Genomic DNA, 23,536 nt, shown 5'->3' on the forward strand with positions numbered 1-23,536 from the left:
TTGGCGAACACCCCACTGACTTGTCATTGATTTGATAATACTGTATATGTTTTTCACGACTTTGAGAAACCATTCAACATATACCATGTTCTAGCATTTTATACCAGAGCCCGACCCTCTAGACGTTATTAACATTTTTGAACAAAAATGTCAACAGTGTAATTCAAGTTTTCTATTAGTATAAAAAGATATAAACATATATAAAGATATAAACAATTACACTCTTCCCAAAAAAAAAGAAACGCACACGTAGATTTTTAGTAAATTTATTGGACCTAATAAATTCGATATATTTAATTTAATATCATAGATACAAATGTGAAATTTTGGAGCTCCATAGTCACATGTTGTCGAAAGGCATTGACAATTGTTCATTGTCAACAGCTCCCTCTGGCGGTCAATGATTGAAAGAAGGTGAGGTTGAAGAATTTGATTCATGTAGCGATTTGCTGTCAAATTTCCCTGAACCACAACCAAGTCAGATCTCGTGGTGTAGGATATGGCTCCCCAAACCATGACACTACCACCACCGAAATTGTCGAATTCACGTACACAATTTGGGGCAAAACGCTCATTTCGACGACGATAAACACGTTGTCTTCTATCTCGCCGGTGAAGAAGAAATCGTGATTCATCGCTTAACCACACTCGTCTCCAGTTTCTCAAATTCCAAGGCTGTAAGGTATGGCACCAACACAAGCGTTGCTATCGATGGATCTGTTGCAAAAAAGGGACAATAACTTCGCGAAGAAGGTGCTGCAGTGGACGTTGAAGTGGCGTGTTAAGAATGCCATAACATGCACATACATTTTGCTTTACTGCTTTCCTCCATAAACGTTTGAACAAGTGTGAAAACAATGCCGTTTAAGACATTGCAAATCGTCAATGGCTGCCAACAGTTTCCAAAAACATATATCCAATTTATATACAGGATCTCTTGTGTAGTCAGGTTCAATTAACTACATGCGAGTGTATTCTGCTTGAAATGATGATATAAGCTGGATGATATATCGAGAAATTGTGTTAATGTATGCACGTAAACTATTTTCCCAGACAACTTAAAATAGTTACTGGTTGATAAACAGTTTGTTTTTTACATCAGTTATTTTTCCTTAGAAATTTGTTTAACAATGCCTAAACCATGTTTCGGTTGACCTATTGTTTAAAGTTGCCCTAAAATATCAAAGGCGTCTATAAGGTGATCATATTTATATTTGGTGATATATGACGCTTCAGTAAGGATACTGAATTATGTCCGTCACTGGCCACAGAAATCGTCGAAGTATAGTAACATTCTACAAGGCAAGTGCCGTTCAAATAACCTAGTTATGAACGTCTTGATACTTTCGTCGACAACGGCTCCCCCTCAGCCTCCTAATGCTACCGTCCAATACTCAGTGTCTAACTTTTTCTTGTGGCAAAAAATAATTGTAAGACTGATGTATATCGTATATCTTTTTTATTAACAGTCTTCTTTTCTGATTACAGTAAGTAACCTGGAACATCTGTGGCTGTTACATTCTGCATTATCGTCCTGTTTGTGGAAATTTGTCCTAGATATAACATTTAAAAGTCTATAAAATCTCTGTTAAGACAGTAGAGGCAATAGAACGGAAATAAAATATTTTAGGCATCATATGTTGTGATTTAGCTGATTGTTAAGGCCCCGAAATGTTATAATGTTAGATCGTGTGGGCGAAACATTTTATGATACACAAGAGTGCACTGGCTGGTTTACACCTAAACATGGAGTGTGAAATCAGTAACTGACATGATCAATTAAGTTGACCTAAATAATAATTCATAAATAAAGAATAATAGAAAGTAATAGTCGAAACAAATTGAATTGGCTTTCTACCAAGAACGATTGTGCATAACAGCTTGGATGTGCACAGGCGGTGTTCAAGAATATGATGTTGTACAGAAAATACAAACTTTGACCGATTTAAGTTGTTGTAGACTGATGAATCGCATGTGTTTTTCATCCTACGCGCACGCTTCCATATACATGTACACACAACAAATGCAAACATACCACTTGTGTGAAACATTATGAAGCTAAAGGCTGACGAGCCAAGTATAACGTACATTCCCACACGGAAGAAATAGTATTCACTAGAGTATTTGAGCATCCCTCTAAAGGGATATATCACTAAAGTATTTAAAAGAGAACAAGAGAAAACAAAATTAATACAAATCAGTGTTTATTCGTGATTCAATAAAGACGTTATACTATGGAATATATTGCTCAGTTAAAGGAGCTTTACATTATATACACTAGACTAAAATCTAGTCTCTGAAATGAACATATCGTACATAAAAAAACAGTTGTTTAGTTATCTTAATAAAAATATAATAAAAAGGAGCCCAGTGACTCTCTTCATTCCTGATACTGCAGTGATCTAGACTTGCCAAACATTATAGACTTGCATGGGCTGTATTTGATATATATTTGTATCAGGGTCTGTAAGACAGACTATATATACACGAACTAAACAAATTAAACAATACGTCAAATATATTGGTTTTGAATGGCGCATATCCATGGTAACATACACGAGATGATATATCAACAACGAATTTCAGCTTGAAAAAAATGTAACGTTGAAGAAGAATGTGGCAAATATTGTACAAGCAGCTCTATTTTATAAATCCACGTAATGTATGTATTATCTTTGGTATAATGTATAGTATATTATTGCAACATTTTTCTCATCTCTACCAACACAATTGAAAACAGTATATATATATATATATATACCACAACTAATGTATATATAAACATCGACATGTAAAACAAACGAAAATTAGCAAACATATAAAATCGCTGTACAGTTGAAGATCTGCTGTTTTCACTTTAATGGTAACTCAATATTTCAGTGAAAATCTCTCTCCTTGACAATATGTTGAAATGACATGGAGAAGCAAATTGTATCTGTGACGCAGTTTGCTTTCCTCAACAGTGAAGTTAGTTATTAAAAGCGGCATGTTACGGGATAGTGTGTTTGGAGCCTCGGCATATGCGAAGAAAAAAAGTCTCATTTTAGAACAAGGAAGATATTACATCTAGGCTCTATATCCGTTACTGTACAAGTTATTAAGAGGGGCGCATCCCAACAACCACTGTCACATGGAGTGAGGACATCAGGCAATGGATGTATGGGTCATTTGTGTCATTCTTTCTTGGATTACAATTATAGGATTACCTGATGTTGAATGTGAGTACCAGTTAAAGGGAACTAGGCTCAGGCTAATTGGTAGCCCCTGCTAGTTTGATTCAAGTCTTCCAAAACTAACTCTTCCCCAAAAGCCTAATGAGGTACATCAGTCGAGAAGGTAGTTCATACCCTTGTTACTCGGACATTTTTCTCAAATTCACACAGAGCTCTACATACGAAATCTGGTCTTTGGAAATACATGTTCAAGAGCATGTGTGGAGCATTAGCCCTCTAATGTTTCAGCGTGTACGCGTGTGTGTGTCTGTTTGTCTCCGTTTCCCTACTTCTTGTGTGTGTGTGTGTGTGTGTGTGTGTGTGTGTGTGTGTGTGTGTGTGTGTGTGTGTGTGTGTGTGTGTGTGTGTGTGTGTGTGTGTGTGTGTGTGTGTGTGTGTGCGTGTGTGCATGTGTACATCCGGGACCTTTCATGTTGTAGGATGTATCTGTTTTACTCTGTGATTGTGATCACAACTTTCATTTGTGTTTCTGTCATATGTGCAAAGTATATTATGTATCTCATTGTTTACCATGGACACGGGTGGCCCAGTCGTCTAACGCGCCGCAATTTGCAGTGTATAGTTGGGTCCCTTAAACGTATCGGAAATCGTGTGTTCGAATCCTAGTTCGCCTTGATTATTTATCAAGGTTTATCATACCCGTGCTAGTGGGTTTCCCAAAGTGGTAAACGTCTTAGACCTGCATCATTTCGGGCTTTACTCCTTTCCTACTCCAAATCTGACACGATGGTGTTTTACTGAACTCAAGGACAATGCGTTCCGTTTAAACCAAACTCGCTGCCTCGCTTATTGTGTACATGTGTCTCTAGTTACTTTTAACTTACTCTTCAATATCTGCCTGAATAGATTTCACGGGACGTCAAAAGGCAAAATAGTGAGGAAAAATTTATGAATGGAACACTGCAAATCAGTGATGACATCAGGTGTTCGCGAAAAATGTATAGCTAATACTACCATGCCTAGCTTAATGTAAGCGCTCCCTGAGGTATTCAAATCGTTCATTCGAATATGAGTGGCCATAAAACGTCACAGCCTCAGGAGAATTCACACTCGAATATCAGTTTCATGCAAAGGCCCATTCCTAAAAAAAACTACACATAAGAGACACAAATGATTGTAAAACCATACCAATGACCCCATTTTCCTTTTATGTATTTCTTAAGGGCAAAGGAATTGACATCGTCTGTATTAGGAAGACAAACAAAACTACAAGTGTGTGTTTCCACGTTTAGTAGAACCAGATCTTAAAAGGTTGAAATTCTGTCCACGTTACCAAGAAAAGCTCTTCTTGGCGATCACCTTCAGAAGGAGTATGGCTGTTCCAAAGCGTCATATTTGTTTGTGCTACACCCATCTAGTTCAGTTCAAGTATATTCTACTCAAGGGTTGACGTATGTCATCGAGTTGTTGGAAAACGGACACTTTATGGATCTGAACTCTTCAACTCCCAGTTGAATGCTTGAGTGTAATATCCGACTGAATAGTGCGGTGTAAGTACATCCCTTTCCATCTTGCGATTCATAAGGACGCCTCGTGGTGTAGTGGATAGAGCGTCTGCCCGGATAGGGATACCAATAGACGTTAACGGATTGTACTTGTTGTAACCCTACCTGGTGCTCAGTTTTAAGGAGATACAACAAGGACTGCGCGGTCCCTATAGTCACAAGTAAGGTGGTCTAGCTTTGGTTGCTGATGGTCTATAGCCCGTGTTTTAATCATATAAAGAGGATTAACGTTGAATATGTTGATTTGAATGTTTTATTATTTAATAGTGTTAATTTTAGTCTACTGCTAAAGTTTTACTGGCCTTTGTGAATGGTATTTATCAGTATCTGTTGGAGACACCGCCGACGTGTCTTTTTAATTTTAACCCACTCACTCATTCACTGTTCGGCTCGGAGTCGGTATAATGTATCTGGTTAGGATATCCATGTACTGCGGCATGGTATCTCAGTGGGCTAACACAATAAAAACCGGTATAAGTCCGGACTAGTACCAGCAGCCACAAATACACTTACACGTGCATGCACATTGCATTATTAGTCCACAAATCTTGAACGCGACTTAAACCCCATTTCAAGTCATGTCAAGTAAAGGAGTGGAGTTGATATGAGGTGAAATTACATTATATTGGAGTCAGCTGTGTCCTAATAGCAATGAATAGCTAAAATGAAGACACTAGAGAACACAGTGTTGAATCACTACTATTTCTGCTATACACCAACGACTGATGATTTTCGATGTTTCAAAGCCCCCTGGAAAACTGGCTGTCGAGTGGTTGTGTGGTAATTGCATGTCGCGCGGCACTTGGCCAATTTCTGATTTTGCAATTTAACAGAGATATAGAGTATTGAATGTTGATTGAATAACCTCATGGTGTAAAATAGTTTGTTGTAAATAAACACGAAAACGACGTTATGACTATACCCCGCCACGGGGCACATTTAAATTTGGTGAATAATATGAACTTCATGTTGAAAAGCATGGAGGAAGGTCTTTAACTCTGCATATTTTCATTCATGTAACTGTAGTGGTTTCTGAGAAAAGTTGCCCCCATTGCAGACACTATGCACTGAGTAAAAAAGAAAGAAGCATAAAAGATATTTTTGTTAAATACCTAAAATTAAAAGGCCCCAGCTCAGCAAGTTTTTGATACATATGCAAAGTTTCATAATAAAAGATTAAACGTTTTCCGAGTTATGCTCCGGAAACGAATGCTACACATTATTTGAGTCTAAGTCCAGTTTGTTACCAAGGAAGCACACAGAATACGACGAAAGGTTTTATATGGCGGCTTTATGTAAACTTTGAGAGAGACAAATACGACCTTAGATAATATAATAAGTATAAAAGTACATAAAGACCTATCAATTAGAATTGCATGGTTTGTATAGCGTTAAACATTCGATGCGGAGAAAGAAAACGGGGCACAACTCAAGTTATCGTACTTTTTTGTTCAAATGCTGTCAAACTTATCCCACATAAATATCGACATTGAAACCATATATATTTTGGATCTATCACATATGATAAGAAACGATGAAATTGTTACTGTAAACAAATCAAGTTAATAGATATATTTAACCTCATTTCCATTAATAGTACAGAAAAAACGATTAAAAGAACATAATGTCACGCTTTTTCGAAATTACAGAAAATCATTTTACGGGGTGATTTTTGTTACATAGTCATTCACCTTTTACTATTAATAAAATAAAACCATTCTTAACGAAGAACATTTTTTTTTTTTAATGAGACTTGTATGCATTTCATTAGACCGTGGTTCATTATCGTTTCACACCAGTGTCATGCATTTACTTTACAAACAAAAACACCCTTCTTAGAAGAAATTATTGTAGGAGTTTTAGATTTTTGGTAGATTTGCACTGGTATTTTACTATTTTTTTCACACATATAGAAATACAGTAAGTTTAAAATATCTTGTGAATGGAGGAATTTCGTCAAATAAGTGATCAGATTATTTAAAAAGGAGAAAATCTTTTGATTAAAGATGCATCTGGTGACTCTTGTGGTATCAATGTCCATCAGTCAAACGATCATAAACAAGTTTAAAACAAACGTTTAATATTCCTTACAAATGTGTAATTTATATATAAAGTAAAAATGTGACAAAATTTCTTCAATGAATATATTTACTGTCAAAATGACAAAAATTCAATGAAATGGATTTTTTTCTGAAGCGAAAATGAGTTTATTGGAGACATATCAGAATGACTGATAAATGGCAAACCTGCAATATTTTTATAACTATCCCTTTTGTAGAAAATAATAACGCTGAGAACGGGGAATTAGAAGAATGTCGAAAATGGCTATATTAAGGTTTTATATAATTTTCAGAAGTTGTTTAATGTACTTAACATATAACATAACACACATATTCCCTGCAGAATCCAAAGCTGTAAAGATTATTTGTGTACGTGATGTATTTCGTGTTTTGGAAATGTAATCATAGAATCTCATTACAGTCACAAAGTCTGCTCATATCACACTGTGAACAGAGTAACGGAGAGACGTAAACCGATGACAATGTCAATAATGATCATTTGCTACAGCGTTGCTCAACGAACCTATATTGCAAGGGTCCTTTAATTTATTGGATGTTGACATGTGTCGGTGGGATCTTCATTTGTCATACGTGCCATTTGTCATACGGTTTAACCAAGCAGAGCTCCAGATAACTTTTTGAGCAAATGAGTTTTTACTCAAAGGTTTCTATTTTTAACTGGGTTATTACATGTTTAATTGGGTAACGAATATTATTATTATATTAGCATATTATTATGCTGAAAAAGCTTAATTGGGCATTTGGTATTTACGCTTGGTGTTTTTATACATTTTAGTTTTTCATTTAATGCATGCGTTTCTGTACGCAGGTAAATTGTGTTTTAAACATATCTTTTTCCTTTTCTTTTTTTTATTTGTATTTATTCTTATTATATATTTTATTTATTTAATTATTTTAATTTTATTTTATTTAATATATATATATATATTTATTTATTATTTTTTTTTATTTTTTTTTTTTTTTGGGGGGGGGGGGGATTTTACGCAAATACGTAGCTTATCTGTAGCTTATCTGTCAAGATAGGTTATGGTTGAATGCATGAGAAGTCACAATGATGATACCTTACTAATTGAATGGTCCAACACATTTGGTATAAAATATAACACATTTTGGCTATCTGCTACTTTATATGCATGTACGAAGGATAATCACAATGACATTAAAATGGAGATTCAAACTTATACACACATGAAAGAAACACATGATTTAATAATTACCGAAGCGAGACTGTGTCGCCATCTTTGCTTACAAATCGACGTGTAATTATCACGTGATTCTGATACTAATTTCCATAGGCTGCAAACATACAACTTGTCCAGCATGTCCGGCAAGTGTATGACATACAACTCACGTTCAACAAATTGCATGCGTAAAAAGGTTGGCACACTAGACTAAGCATAAACAGAAGACGTTCGTTTCGTCAAATAGCAAAAGAAGCCTCGAAATGACTTTGCTAGTTTGTAATCATCCAGACAAATCACAAAACAAAATCTAAACTTTAACTATAGACAAAACAAAATCTGAACATAATATTTACCATATACATGCACATCTGCACCTGGAGTGTCTCCCTATTAACACATAAATTATGAAATACTTTTATATCTTTCATAATATATTGGTGTATATATGAATACACAACGGCTTTCAGAAAGTGGTCAAATGTAACATTGTTATATTTGGGATAACTCTTTTTTAGTGAAGTACAAATTCGAATACTTTTTTAAACTACTAAAGTGCAAAGAAGCCACTGAACTAAAATAGAAAATTCGAAGGACCAAGGCACTCCAGCACACGGAAGTGCCTTTTCCGACCTCTGTTGGGGTTCATAAATCCATATAAGCCTCTGGAGATGGATGTCACTCTAACACAGCTAGTCCATGGGAGTGGACGTTCCTCCCGTCCCAGATCCCCAGTTGAGCCGCCATGAGCAGCTCAAGTGAAATACTTCAATGGAATTGCAGAGGACTACGGAATAAATATAACGATATCTAATTATTACAATAATATTTCAGTCTTCAGCACACATCCTTGAAAAATACCATTCAGAGGCTATACTTCTTACCAGGCCACTGGAGGTTCTTCATGCATATACGTACAATGATTTATGAATTGCAAATTCAGCTTTTCTAAATGAATTTGAGTGGTTAGGTCACGACGACCTCTGTGGAAGTGACCATTTCCCTACCATGTTAAAGTCTGTTACCCCATCTGGTGTTACTCCATCATCACGATGGAACTTAAATAAAGCTAACTGGCCTTTGTATGAAACTCTTTGTGCAAACCAACTTAAGCCTTATTTTTTTTTATTAATGTTTCAGACCCCATAAAATGTTTATCTGATGAACTGAACAAAATAGCGGATGAATGTATTTCAAACAGTCCTCTGCAAGTCCACACATCCGTGAACCATAGTTTAAATATTCTTGCAAACAAACTGGAAGGCACCACGGAAGAAGGCTGGGCATTTTTCCGTTGCCATCCTACGGTCCACAATTCGATAAATTAAAAATTGTAAACGCTAAAACACGACGTACATTTAAAAAAAATAAAAGCACAATTATGTCTCCAAGATACATTCACATACGCCTATCTCTAAGGTATGGACCATGATTCAGAACATTAAAAGTGAGGGATCTAAATCTGGTATCCACCACCTATAGTATTTCGCTCTGTTTCGATCTAGAAACACGGTATTTTAAAAGATTTAAATTATTTTGGATTGCCAGGCCGATTTGAAGTCCGCGTCGGTTCTACCCTGTCTAATTATATAATCAGGATCATGGTGTCCCACAAGGCAGTAGGGCTGGAAAGCTGTCTCCAATTCAAAGAGGGGAAGAGATCAGAACAAAACCTCCAACTGTACAGAGCACTGATCCGTTCAAAACATGATTACAGCTTCATCGCTTATGGTGGAGTTTGTAAAAGCAATATAAAATCATTAGATTCTGTTCATCACCAAGGCCTGAGGGTTTGCCTTGGGGCTTTTAAACTTCACCAATTAATAGTTGAGGGATGGGGGAGGGAGGAGGGGTGTTTGAAAAGTCCTAAGTCCGACGGGTGAATTGTGCACCCTGAACAGTTTGTATGTATAAGGGCCAGTATGTTAACTGAGGGAGAAATGTGCCAATTGTTTTGCAATCTCAGAAAAGCACCAATTTCACTTGTATCCAATCATATGATTTTTCAAACTTTATACTCTTATAGTGGTGACCTTGGATAGTCACATCTCTGTCTTCAAAGGTTCAAGACAGTGTCAGTATTGAAAGTTTACTGATATTGTGAAATGCTTGGCTTCCTCAGAGCTACCATGCATCTATGCGAATTTTGGGGATAGGACATTTACGCAGGATGTAAGCATTCCCATGGGCACCAATTGTGCTCCCCATCCACCTGATCATTTTCTTCATGCATACGAGTCATAAATTATTTTTAGATTGGCTAGATCAAAACAAATGAATTTAACTTCAGCTTCATGTGTATCGTTGATCAGATAATAATAAACTGTTCACTTATGGTCAAATAGCCAATTCCCTTCCACTGATTTACCCACCTGAGCTAGAACATATTAGAGATCAGTGAAACCGCCACAAGACTGTATGACAAGCGTTTCAAACCGTTTTATGGTAGACATATGGGGGACATTTCCAAATTTGACACATCAGTGATCAAAATGATGTCCGATGCAATTATCAATTTTGACTTGTACCATATGTTACCGTGCTCTTTCAGGTGAACAGTTGACTTGTCCTTGCAAGTGTTTGTGACGGGTGCCATCAGTGGAATCGTACAATCGACGCTGCTTTGAACAGATTTCTGTTGAATGTGGAAAGGATTTTGTCGCTTTTATATTAACATTCATTTCAAAATTCGACATAGGAATTAAGTTTACAGTGAGATTTTTTCCCTATTTCTCTATATTACAGCGAACCTTAGCCTGGCCGAAAACTCGAAAGTGCTCGATGAAACAGGCAAACCTATAAAAAAGAATGTTAAAAAAATATTTGATGAGAAGCCTAAAACCTGTGTGAAGATCAACGGCAACTTGAATATTACGTTTGCGGACCGTTCATTTAACGTTATCAGGATTGTTGTCGAGCCACGAGGTAAGTAGATGTATGCAGTGACTTGCATTAAGATACCTGGGACAAAGTCTCAAAACAAATAACTTTAAATTACCAATTGTAATTTATAATGGGGATTATTGTTATTTATTAACATATCTTGTGTCATCAAAACGGGTAAATTTGAATTTTCTTTGTCATGTTTGATAGCCGATATGCCTATAACGACATACTAAGGAGTTAATATGTGACGCTTGCCCTATATATTATCATATTATACTATGTTGTATGTAATCTTGAACTTGCTCATTACGACAAATACGTTTTTATATTACAGTGCATAAACTCACCCAAAATACGTTTCTTATCAATTAGCTGTCATTAAAACATCTGACCGTTTGAAAGAAAATTTGTAAGTGGTTCCTGTTTCAGATATAACTGTGACGGTGGGTGGGACGAACCTACACAAGAACTGTTCTTGTGAAACGAGCAAAATAAAGAAGAAAAAAACTAACGTCACTCTCACTGCCGTCAACTTTACTTGTCCACTGCTAACATCGACGAGCCTCCAACTGTTGGGTGTGAACCGACTGTGTGATGTCCAGCTGTATAACACGTCGGGTAACGGTAAGACAGAGTTGGTGGCGATTTTAGCCAAACTACATCACTCATGGCATTATATACAGCCTCATATGAATCGAAAAGGACTTTCCGGCTTTAAGTGAGTGAGTGAGTGAGTATGTTTTACGCCGCTTTTAGCAATATTCCAGCGATATCACGGCCGGGGACACCAGAAATGGGCTTCACTCATTGTACCCATGTCGGGAATCGAACCCGGGTCTTCGGCGTGATGAGCGAACGCTTTAACCACTAGGCTACCCGACCGCCCCTCCGGCTTTAAGAGGAGTGTTTTATGAACATTGATAGCTGAACCTTTATCTAACTTTTGATTGGCATTCTAGAAGTTGGCAAAAAAAAAAGTAAAAACGTACAACTTTATGGATAACAACTTCTGTTTTTTTGCTTATAGCGACGTTTCCATGTAGATTCATACATCGTTATCAAGTTGGAGTAAACGGTGTAAGAATCTACATCGAAACGTCGCCAGAAGTTGTTATCTATAAAGTTGTAAGGAAGAGAATTTATGGATGTCAACTTTATGGATGTAAAAAAAAAATTATGTGCATCACTTCTAAATATCTTTCAAAGACTATAAAATTGTACGTTTCTCTAACTGAACCTTTATCTGTATTTCTGGGGTTCTTGTACAACGTTTCTACATTCACCAAAGGCTAGAGAACGCAGGACTGGAAATTATTATTTCCTATGACATGCAACTTCAAGATAGTCATCAACACAATGTATATGGGAATATTTCATAGGTATATCATAAGTATATCATCATCTCTGAGTAGAAGTCAGACCCATTACAAATTGATGTACATGTATAAATCACAATATCATTGAAGTATGATAACGCTGTTTCAGCTGCAAAAGGTCTGGAATGCACAGAGTGGAATCAAAAAGAAGAAAACATCACCAACAAGCCAGGTAATCACCGATTAACAAAACATATCATAAAAAAGATCAGTGATATTCCTCATGTACCTCAGGGGTAACGTATACAAGATATTGGTTTCAAAACGGATGGATTCGATTTTCCGATCGTGAATTTCCACCTTCATATCCTGTAACATACCATCCGCTCCAGCTTATTGCGTCTATCGCTTAACCTTTCAATCAAGGTTGCATCATAAAAGGCCTATTTAAGTTATTCCAGAAATTATATGGTCAACATGTTGTGTGGTGCCATCCCATATGACCCTTACGTGGAGTTTTCTAATCTACTTATATTTTAAATAACAAAATATGAGTGGCGAACTCGGTACCGAGTGTCATCACTTGTTTTCAGTGATCCATTCATATAATGCGCATCACTAGTTGGTCTTTAACACCCAGTGCCACCCGTAAAGGCCCGGTTAGAATAGGTCTTCAGCAACCCATGCTTGCCGTAAAATGCGACTTTGCTTGTCGTTAGAGGCGACTAACAGGATCGGGTGGTCAGCCTCGATGACTTGTTTGATGCATGTCATCGTATCCAAACTGCGGAGATCGATGCTCATGATGTCAATCACTGGATTGTCAGGTCCAGACTCGATTATTTACAGACCGCCGTCATATAGCTGGAATATTGCTGAGTGGCGTTAAACAACAAACAAACAAACAAACAAACAAACAATAATTACACCAAATGCAATCTGTTTCGGCAATTTTTGGAGACTGATTATTACTGCAGCGCGTTTTGAAATCACATGTCCCGTTATTGTAAAACAACCTGGACCTGTCAACCATTTTTCACCCGTTATGTCCATTGTCCGATCTTACACCTACAACAGCTACAACTCCATCAGCATGTAACCCCGGTACCTTTGGCGCCAGCTGCACTGACACGTGCGGAGATGGATGTGTCAACAGCACCTGTGACATCAGAGAAGGAACTTGCTCCTGCTTGCCCGGATGGAATGGATCAAGATGTGACACTGGTGTGTATTATTGTTTGGCAGTACATATGTACGTAAACATACATCATGTCATACCTAAATAGTTATTATCTGAATGAAAATTACCTGTGACGTCAGAGTCGGAACCTGTTCCTGTTCCATTGTAGAATGGACTTACATGTCATACGAATGGGTGTTAAAACTTCACATAACCATAAGTAACAAACCATTACGAAGTACGATTCAATCAATCCGGCATGTATGTATTCCATGGATACAGCCAAATCTACTTTCGAAAAATAACAATGATTGTTGAAAGCATGAGGTAACGCTTTGACCGATGTGTATAAAATAAGCATGTAATCAGTCAACCTACATGTAATAGTGATGGGTAACACCGTCGGTTAGAAATCAAACTTCCAGCCCTCGAACACTCCCCAAAACAGCAAATATGTGAAACAAATATGTTTATGTCCCAAAGGAACAATTTATTTCCAGGTCGAACTATTCACTTTGGGGCATGTACACATATGGACGTCTTGCCCCTTTGAATGTCAAATACCTAAGTCCGCAGGACTGCATACCTTTTGATCATGTTATATTCTGGAAGTATAATACGTTTTATGTATAGTTTATATGATTATATATTTCATATTAATTCATATGGGTATGACACGGTTATGATTATATTATTCCCAACTGAACTCGCGCTTGTCACATTAAAGACACGATGACGCTTCATTGATGTACGTTAAAAAGAATCAGTGTTGCTTCTACAAATTCAACTCGTTATAAACATTATAAACATATGATGGTAATAGGTACAGATTAGTGTCAAGATCACATGAATTTTTCGTTCATGTCCGCTTAACCAACATACAGAATGTCCAGACGCATCCTACGGTGACTACTGCAAGGGTAGATGCAGTCGTGGGTGTACCGGACCCTACTGCAACAAGACGGACGGAATATGCAGGTGTAGGCCGGGGTATAATGGCTCGACCTGCCACGATGGTACGTTAATGCAAAAACAACCGTCACACACACACACACACACACACACACACACACACACACACACACACACACACACACACACACACACACACACACACACACACATATATATATATATGGAACCTATGAGTATTACTGAGCGTCACTCTGCAGTGACGGTGCTCTGACACTTGTAACAGGTCCATCGGATCATGTACCTGTCCACCTGGCTAAATTGGAAGCACTATTGACATAACCCTATCACACATTTGTCTTGACAGAGTGTAAAAACGGAACCTATGGTCACTACTGTAATGAAAGCTGCAGCGAAGGCTGTTCTGCCCCCTGTAACTCGGCCAACGGGTCGTGTACCTGCAAACCCGGCTACACTGGATCTACCTGTGTAGAAAGTAAGTTCTGTACAACTTTTGTGTCATCAGATTATACTGACGTGTTCATTACTATACAAATATAATAGCTGGTGTTATGTGACGGGTGTGTATACATCACTTATTATTGACATGACCATGAGGAAACATTTTTTTGTCAGAGTGTGAAGACAGAACCTATGGTCACTACTGTAATGAAAGCTGCAGCGAAGGCTGTTCTGCCCCCTGTAACTCGGCCAACGGGTCGTGTACCTGCAAATCCGGCTTCACTGGATCTACCTGTCTTGAAAGTAAGTTCTATACATGTATTGTTTCATAAGGCACTACTGGTGTTTTCAGTAAGATACAAGTAGAACAGTTCGTGTGATGTAATTAGTGTGATTGCGTGACTTCCTTCTGACCTGACCCAATTAAACATTTGTCTTGACAGAGTGTGAAGACAGAACCTATGGTCACTACTGTAATGAAAGCTGCAGCGAAGGCTGTTCTGCCCCCTGTAACTCGGCCAACGGGTCGTGTATCTGCAAACCCGGCTACACTGGACCTACCTGTGTAGAAAGTAAGTTCTATACATGTTTTGTTTCATCAGATTATACTGATGTGTTCAACACGATACAAGTAGAATAGCTGGTGTGATGTGACTGGTGTGTTTACATCGCTTACTATTGACATAACTCTATTAAACTTTGTCTTGACAGAGTGTAAAGACAGAACCTATGGTCACTACTGTAATGCAAGCTGCAGCGAAGGCTGTTCTGCCCCCTGTAACTCGGCCAACGGGTCGTGTATCTGCAAACCCGGCTACACTGGACCTACCTGTGTAGAAAGTAAGTTCTATACATGTTTTGTTTCATCAGATTATACTGATGTGTTCAACACGATACAAGTAGAATAGCTGGTGTGATGTGACTGGTGTGTTTACATCGCTTACTATTGACATAACTCTATTAAACATTTGTCTTGACAGAGTGTAAAAACGGAACCTATGGTCACTACTGTCATGAAAGCTGCAGCGAAGGGTGTACTGCCCCCTGTAACTCGGCCAACGGGTCGTGTACCTGCAAACCCGGCTACACTGGATCTACCTGTGTAGAAAGTAAGTTCTGTACAACTTTTGTGTCATCAGATTATACTGACGTGTTCATTACTATACAAATAGAATAGCTGGTGTTATGTGACGGGTGTGTATACATCACTTATTATTGACATGACCATGAGGAAACATTTTTTTGTCAGAGTGTGAAGACAGAACCTATGGTCACTACTGTAATGAAAGCTGCAGCGAAGGCTGTTCTGCCCCCTGTAACTCGGCCAACGGGTCGTGTACCTGCAAATCCGGCTTTACTGGATCTACCTGTCTTGAAAGTAAGTTCTATACATGTATTGTTTCATAAGACATTACTGGTGTTTTCAGTAAGATACAAGTAGAACAGTTCGTGTGATGTAATTAGTGTGATTGCGTGACTTCCTTCTGACCTGACCCAATTAAACATTTGTCTTGACAGAGTGTGAAGACAGAACCTATGGTCACTACTGTAATGAAAGCTGCAGCGAAGGCTGTTCTGCCACCTGTAACTCGGCCAACGGGTCGTGTACCTGCAAACCCGGCTTCACTGGATCTACCTGTCTTGAAAGTAAGTTCTATACATGTATTGTTTCATAAGATATTACTGGTGTTTTCAGTAAGATACAAGTAGAATAGCTGGTGTGATGTGACGGGTGTGTTTACATCGCTTACTATTGACATAACTCTATTAAACATTGTTTTGTCAGAGTGTAAAGGCGGAACCTATGGTAACTACTGTAATACAAACTGCAGTGATGGATGTTCTACATTGTTAAACATTTGTCTTGTCAGAGTGTAAAGACGGAACCTATGGTCACTACTGCAATGCAAACTGCAGTGAGGGATGTTCTACACAGTGTAACAAGGAGAACGGAAAGTGCAGCTGCAAACCGGGATACAGAGGGAACAAATGTGTCCGGCGTGAGTGACATGAAATGTATTGTTTTAGTAATGTTAGTGTCTGTAACCCTCAAGTTTCACGCTAATAGTAAGTGTGCATGCTTGTAAGGTATGGTTCAACAGTCAATTACAGTTTTATATGCAAATAAGTCAATAGTAGAATGAATTGCTCTATTATTCTGTGGCTTAAGACATGGCATGTATTTCGGTTGATGCTTTGCCTGAAAACACTTCCATGTTGTATTGTTCAGCGACAATGAATGTTACACGAATGTCCCCAAATCACAGTGTGTCAAGTTGGGCGGTGTGGAAATTACCGTAAAGAACAGTGCAGTGAAGGATTTTCTACATTGTTAGACATTGTTTTGTCAGAGTGTAAAGACAGAACCTATGGCCACTACTGTAATGAAAGCTGCAGCGAAGGCTGTTCTGCCTCCTGTAACTCGGCCAACGGGTCGTGTATCTGCAAACCCGGCTACAGAGGACCTACCTGTGTAGAAAGTAAGTTCTATACATGTATTGTGTCATAAGACACTACTGATGTTTTCAGTAAGATACAAGTAGAATAGTTCGTGTGATGTAATTAGTGTGTATGCCTGACTTCCTTCTGACCTGACCCAATTAAACATTTGTCTTGACAGAGTGTGAAGACAGAACCTATGGTCACTACTGTAATGAAAGCTGCAGCGAAGGCTGTTCTGCCCCCTGTAACTCGGCCAACGGATCGTGTATCTGCAAACCCGGCTACACTGGACCTACCTGTGTAGAAAGTAAGTTCTATACATGTTTTGTTTCATCAGATTATACTGATGTGTTCAACACGATACAAGTAGAATAGCTGGTGTGATGTGACTGGTGTGTTTACATCGCTTACTATTGACATAACTCTATTAAACATTTGTCTTGACAGAGTGTAAAAACGGAACCTATGGTCACTACTGTCATGAAAGCTGCAGCGAAGGGTGTACTGCCCCCTGTAACTCGGCCAACGGGTCGTGTACCTGCAAACCCGGCTACACTGGATCTACCTGTGTAGAAAGTAAGTTCTGTACAACTTTTGTGTCATCAGATTATACTGACGTGTTCATTACTATACAAATAGAATAGCTGGTGTTATGTGACGGGTGTGTATACATCACTTATTATTGACATGACCATGAGGAAACATTTTTTTGTCAGAGTGTGAAGACAGAACCTATGGTCACTACTGTAATGAAAGCTGCAGCGAAGGCTGTTCTGCCCCCTGTAACTCGGCCAACGGGTCGTGTACCTGCAAATCCGGCTTTACTGGATCTACCTGTCTTGAAAGTAAGTTCTATACATGTATTGTTTCATAAGACATTACTGGTGTTTTCAGTAAGATACAAGTAGAACAGTTCGTGTGATGTAATTAGTGTGATTGCGTGACTTCCTTCTGACCTGACCCAATTAAACATTTGTCTTGACAGAGTGTGAAGACAGAACCTATGGTCACTACTGTAATGCAAGCTGCAGCGAAGGCTGTTCTGCCACCTGTAACTCGGCCAACGGGTCGTGTACCTGCAAACCCGGCTTCACTGGATCTACCTGTCTTGAAAGTAAGTTCTATACATGTATTGTTTCATAAGATATTACTGGTGTTTTCAGTAAGATACAAGAAGAATAGCTGGTGTGATGTGACGGGTGTGTTTACATCGCTTACTATTGACATAACTCTATTAAACATTGTTTTGTCAGAGTGTAAAGGCGGAACCTATGGTAACTACTGTAATACAAACTGCAGTGATGGATGTTCTACATTGTTAAACATTTGTCTTGTCAGATTGTAAAGACGGAACCTATGGTCACTACTGCAATGCAAACTGCAGTGAGGGATGTTCTACACAGTGTAACAAGGAGAACGGAAAGTGCAGCTGCAAACCGGGATACAGAGGGAACAAATGTGTCCGGCGTGAGTGACATGAAATGTATTGTTTTAGTAATGTTAGTGTCTGTAACCCTCAAGTTTCACGCTAATAGTAAGTGTGCATGCTTGTAAGGTATGGTTCAACAGTCAATTACAGTTTTATATGCAAATAAGTCAATAGTAGAATGAATTGCTCTATTATTCTGTGGCTTAAGACATGGCATGTATTTCGGTTGATGCTTTGCCTGAAAACACTTCCATGTTGTATTGTTCAGCGACAATGAATGTTACACGAATGTCCCCAAATCACAGTGTGTCAAGTTGGGCGGTGTGGAAATTACCGTAAAGAACAGTGCAGTGAAGGATTTTCTACATTGTTAGACATTGTTTTGTCAGAGTGTAAAGACAGAACCTATGGCCACTACTGTAATGAAAGCTGCAGCGAAGGCTGTTCTGCCCCCTGTAACTCGGCCAACGGGTCGTGTATCTGCAAACCCGGCTACAGAGGACCTACCTGTGTAGAAAGTAAGTTCTATACATGTATTGTGTCATAAGACACTACTGATGTTTTCAGTAAGATACAAGTAGAATAGTTCGTGTGATGTAATTAGTGTGTATGCGTGACTTCCTTCTGACCTGACCCAATTAAACATTTGTCTTGACAGAGTGTGAAGACAGAACCTATGGTCACTACTGTAATGCAAGCTGCAGCGAAGGCTGTTCTGCCCCCTGTAACTCGGCCAACGGGTCGTGTATCTGCAAACCCGGCTACACTGGACCTACCTGTGTAGAAAGTAAGTTCTATACATGTTTTGTTTCATCAGATTATACTGATGTGTTCAACACGATACAAGTAGAATAGCTGGTGTGATGTGACTGGTGTGTTTACATCGCTTACTATTGACATGACCCTATTAAACATTGTTTTGTCAGAGTGTAAAAACGGAACCTATGGTAACTACTGTAATACAAACTGCAGTGACGGATGTTCTACATTGTTAAACATTTGTCTTGTCAGAGTGTAAAGGCGGAACCTATGGTAACTACTGTAATACAAACTGCAGTGATGGATGTTCTACATTGTTAAACATTTGTCTTGTCAGAGTGTAAAGGCGGAACCTATGGTAACTACTGTAATACAAACTGCAGTGACGGATGTTCTACACAGTGTAACAAGGAGAACGGAAAGTGCAGCTGCAAACCGGGATACAGAGGGAACAAATGCGTCTGGCGTAAGTGATATGAAACACAGTATATTAGTAACATGTATTGACTATCATATTTACTTATCAACGAATTCAAAATAAACTTCTGTCGCAAAAGCTATTGAAAGTAGTACCTACATTCTGAAGTAGCGATTTCATGAAACTATTTTTGTAGTTCCAACCAATTGGTAATTCACAATGATGAACACATTTTTAAATGCATTTTTCAGCGTGTCTTCAGATACATTATGGGTCAAACTGCAACGAAACTTGTTCAGACGGATGTGTCAACGGAGAGTGTGACAAAGAAGACGGGACATGTTCGTGTCGGCCGGGTTGGAAAGGAAATAAATGCACAACAGGTAGAAGGGCATGACAGAAACAGTTTGGTCATAAAAATATTTAATGATGGTAACCAATATATTTAATACGCTGTCTACGTGATGGTATCGTATTTTTGAAACATGAACTTTGTTGCAATAAATTGATTCAATTAATTAAATCGAATCATTGTCTTGTTTGTTAATGAAAGTTGTATTTCAGAGTGCCCTCTGGGATTCTATGGAGACAGCTGTAACAGGATGTGCCCACATTGTCTTGAGAAGAACTGTTCCAGCACTGATGGTCGGTGCTTGTCAAGCTGTTCAGCTGGATGGAGAGGCGGGAAGTGTGAGAAAGGTAAGTTTTCGTTTCTACTTCCTCTGAGATTAGCTAACAATAGAGTCTATATTCAGTAGAATGTCTCTGACATTGAAACATGGCAAAGGGAAAATCTTCTCGATGTGTTTTGTATTATGTTTTAAGAATGCGACCAGGGACAGTTTGGTTCCAACTGCCGATCTAGATGCAGCCTGGGATGTTTCAACTCATCCTGTACACCAACTGATGGAGAATGCAATTGCACAGCGGGATGGGAAGGACCCAAATGCGACAGAGGTGACCGTTACATGTATTTGATGCTTTGTTAACCATATTCATTATACTCTTTTTTTCTTAACCGGTATCAATCGGTTATACTTCCTCAAATGTACACTTATGGCAGGATGCCAATGTATGCAACGTTGATGTTACATGTTATTGATTCCTTCAATTAATTACGGAAACAATTATAACATTGTGTGAAAATCTGTACCAAAAGTTGCCTCCCTTATATTGACCACTAGATACGTACAGGATATACGTATAATGCGCTGATTTATTTTCATGGAAATTTTTATGGTACAATTTATGATCCGAAATGTTCTGAAATCGGTATAGCCTCGAAACGAGATATATGACTCAAATTTTATTGTTTTGCTTGAGGATTAAGATCATCTTTTCTGTTTTGAGATTATTGGTTCTCTGTTCCTTGTGAAGAGTTGTGTCCCTTGGTTGTGGCTGACGACCCACTTTACTGCGATTTTATTTAAAACCTTGGTTTGTCAGCACCATTCCCGTGCTTATCGATTTCTCAAAAGTGGTACACGGTTTTGACATTCGTCACTCTGAAGGCCCGGGTTCGATTCTCCACATGGGTACAATGTGTTAAGCCCATTTCATGTGTCCCCCTCGTGATATTGCGAGAATATTGCTAAGAGTGTCAAAAAACCAAACTCACTCACTAACTCATATTGAAACCTCTCTGAAACCCAAGGAGATTTATTGTCGATTGGAGTGAGTGGGTGAGTTGGGTTTAACGCCGCCTTAAACAGTATATCGCGGCGTGTCATCCTAATGTTGGAGGAAAGACCGAAGTGGTGCAGGTCTTAGACGTTTACCACTTCGGTGAAACCCACGAGCACGGGTATGGTGCTGGCAAACCCGGAAACATAAACGGGACAAACAGGGATTCGAACCTACAATCAAAGGTTTTTGGCGTGCCCAAGGGACGCAACTCTGCACAACGGAGCGCGGCGCCTTAGACGACTGGTCCACCCGTGCCCCCTATTGTCGATTGGAATTACTTTTAACTTTAAATATGAAAACAATACCTCATAAAACGGAAATCTGTTTCAGTCCCTCGACTTCTCACTCGGTGTATTTTATTTTTAAATTCATTCATCAATTATACCATCACTCCATCTATTTGTTAGTTGTTTAACGCCGCACTTCTTGGTTATTCATAATCTGCATTAATTGACATTTGGAGAAGTATTATGCATGTTTTTGTGTTTTTGTTATCGTTTGTTTGTCGTTTTACACCGTACTCAGCAATATTCCAGCTATATGACAGCGGTCTGTAAATAATCGAGTCTGGACCAGACAATCCAGTGATTAACATCATGGGCATCGATCCACGTTATTGGGATCAATGACATGCATCAACCAAGTCAGCAAGCCTGACCACCCGATCCCATTGTTCGCCTCTTACGACAAGCATAGTCGCTTTTTTACAGCAAGCGCGGGTTGCTGAAGACCTATTCTACCCCGGATCTTCAAGGGTCCACTTCATCTAGAAAATACGCAAACTCTCAATATTACCAATGCTTTTTTAATGAATGCTTTTTCTGATAAAAACTTTCAATCAACAAATCTTCATCACAGAAAGTACTATGCATACTAGTTGACATAATGCATGATTTCACAGATCAGAGATGTATTTGATAACAGTCTCCGTTGCACGTCTTAGGCTCCTCCGCACTTGGGATAAGCATACTGCAAATGAAAGAACATGCTTCTACATTCACTGTAAACAAATTTTCATATATAAATAACAAAAATGCAATAATGATATACTGCCGGGCGAAAGAAAGCATACACTTGATTATTGGATTTGACCAAAAGATACAAACGTTATCAAAACGTCACTAGGCCGAAAACGGTTAAGTCACAGAAACACTGGAAACTGACAACTCATCGTCCAGGGGCCAGGGCGCCCGCAAGCCTTTTTATCAAAGTCTTGTTAAAACTAGACGTTGATAAAGACTAGTGGACACGCTTGCCTCGGGAAGATGATCACAATTATGATACCCGTATCAAACTACCTCACCATCCGATAATAATTTCTTGTTTGTTTCATTTTAGCCACCATCAAACATGGCTGTATGCTTTCTTTTGGCAAGGAGTTTAAGATAGAATAATGTGATTATCTCATTGCAACAGAATGTGAAAGTGGTACGTACGGGGAGAACTGCACCCTGCAGTGCAGTCTTGGTTGTCGGTTCCCGTGTCACGGTGTCAGTGGGCGGTGCAAGTGCAGAGTGGACTGGACTGGTCCGCAGTGTCAAGACAGTGAGTGATTCCATCACTGCCCGTGATGAGTACAATATCAAATATACAGGAGGGAGGAAAACTAGACAGTTACTAACGACCTGCAATATATGCGAATCTCTTTAAATGGTTTTGTGTATACGTAGGGTTAGTTCACCTGATATTTATCATACATTTTACATTCGAACGAGCAAGCGAGTATGGTTTTACGCCCTTTTAGCAAGATTCCAGTAACATCACGGATTGAGACTAGAAATGGACTTCACACAGTGTAGCCATGTTGGGAATCGAACCCGGGCCTCTAGCGTGACAAGCTAACGCTTTAACCACTAGGCCACCCCACCGACCCCTTCATTACTATCCATAATACTACATTCTCGACACATATATGAACAAGTCTGTTTAATGTGCATGTGGTATGTTTTAAATGTATATACCAGTAATTCAACATGACGATATGTTAACTTTCAATAAATTGCTTAAGACAATGTCACAACGTTGATGTATTTTAAAATAGCAACA

At 38.7% G+C, this 23,536-nt stretch overlaps 1 protein-coding gene across 31 annotated transcripts in view; it reads left to right on the forward strand.

Moving 5' to 3' along the window:
* The first annotated feature begins 3,062 nt into the window (after nucleotides 1–3,062).
* The window catches only part of LOC124134516 (multiple epidermal growth factor-like domains protein 6), a 38,999-nt gene continuing 18,525 nt past the window's right edge, over nucleotides 3,063–23,536 (forward strand). For 2 of the 31 annotated variants that reach the window (XM_048400348.1, XM_048400349.1), the window contains exons 1-27: nucleotides 3,063–3,218; nucleotides 10,746–10,925; nucleotides 11,316–11,510; nucleotides 12,372–12,434; nucleotides 13,280–13,426; nucleotides 14,267–14,398; nucleotides 14,662–14,790; nucleotides 14,931–15,059; nucleotides 15,200–15,328; nucleotides 15,468–15,596; nucleotides 15,737–15,865; nucleotides 16,006–16,134; nucleotides 16,275–16,403; nucleotides 16,628–16,756; nucleotides 17,108–17,236; nucleotides 17,377–17,505; nucleotides 17,646–17,774; nucleotides 17,915–18,043; nucleotides 18,184–18,312; nucleotides 18,537–18,665; nucleotides 19,017–19,145; nucleotides 19,286–19,414; nucleotides 19,724–19,852; nucleotides 20,056–20,187; nucleotides 20,369–20,503; nucleotides 20,630–20,761; nucleotides 22,907–23,035. In XM_048400348.1, the coding sequence (XP_048256305.1) occupies nucleotides 3,152–3,218; nucleotides 10,746–10,925; nucleotides 11,316–11,510; nucleotides 12,372–12,434; nucleotides 13,280–13,426; nucleotides 14,267–14,398; nucleotides 14,662–14,790; nucleotides 14,931–15,059; nucleotides 15,200–15,328; nucleotides 15,468–15,596; nucleotides 15,737–15,865; nucleotides 16,006–16,134; nucleotides 16,275–16,403; nucleotides 16,628–16,756; nucleotides 17,108–17,236; nucleotides 17,377–17,505; nucleotides 17,646–17,774; nucleotides 17,915–18,043; nucleotides 18,184–18,312; nucleotides 18,537–18,665; nucleotides 19,017–19,145; nucleotides 19,286–19,414; nucleotides 19,724–19,852; nucleotides 20,056–20,187; nucleotides 20,369–20,503; nucleotides 20,630–20,761; nucleotides 22,907–23,035 (3,505 nt within the window). In that variant the 5' untranslated portion in view covers nucleotides 3,063–3,151. The remainder of the gene's footprint in view (nucleotides 3,219–10,745; nucleotides 10,926–11,315; nucleotides 11,511–12,371; nucleotides 12,435–13,279; nucleotides 13,427–14,266; nucleotides 14,399–14,661; nucleotides 14,791–14,930; nucleotides 15,060–15,199; nucleotides 15,329–15,467; nucleotides 15,597–15,736; nucleotides 15,866–16,005; nucleotides 16,135–16,274; nucleotides 16,404–16,627; nucleotides 16,757–17,107; nucleotides 17,237–17,376; nucleotides 17,506–17,645; nucleotides 17,775–17,914; nucleotides 18,044–18,183; nucleotides 18,313–18,536; nucleotides 18,666–19,016; nucleotides 19,146–19,285; nucleotides 19,415–19,723; nucleotides 19,853–20,055; nucleotides 20,188–20,368; nucleotides 20,504–20,629; nucleotides 20,762–22,906; nucleotides 23,036–23,536) is intronic. The other 29 variants (XM_048400353.1, XM_048400351.1, XM_048400350.1 and 26 more) reach the window with 29 other exon arrangements.

The sequence above is a fragment of the Haliotis rufescens genome, unplaced genomic scaffold (genome assembly GCF_023055435.1).
Source record: "Haliotis rufescens isolate VD_foot unplaced genomic scaffold, xgHalRufe1.0.p SCAF_2, whole genome shotgun sequence".
Taxonomy (NCBI): domain Eukaryota; kingdom Metazoa; phylum Mollusca; class Gastropoda; order Lepetellida; family Haliotidae; genus Haliotis; species Haliotis rufescens.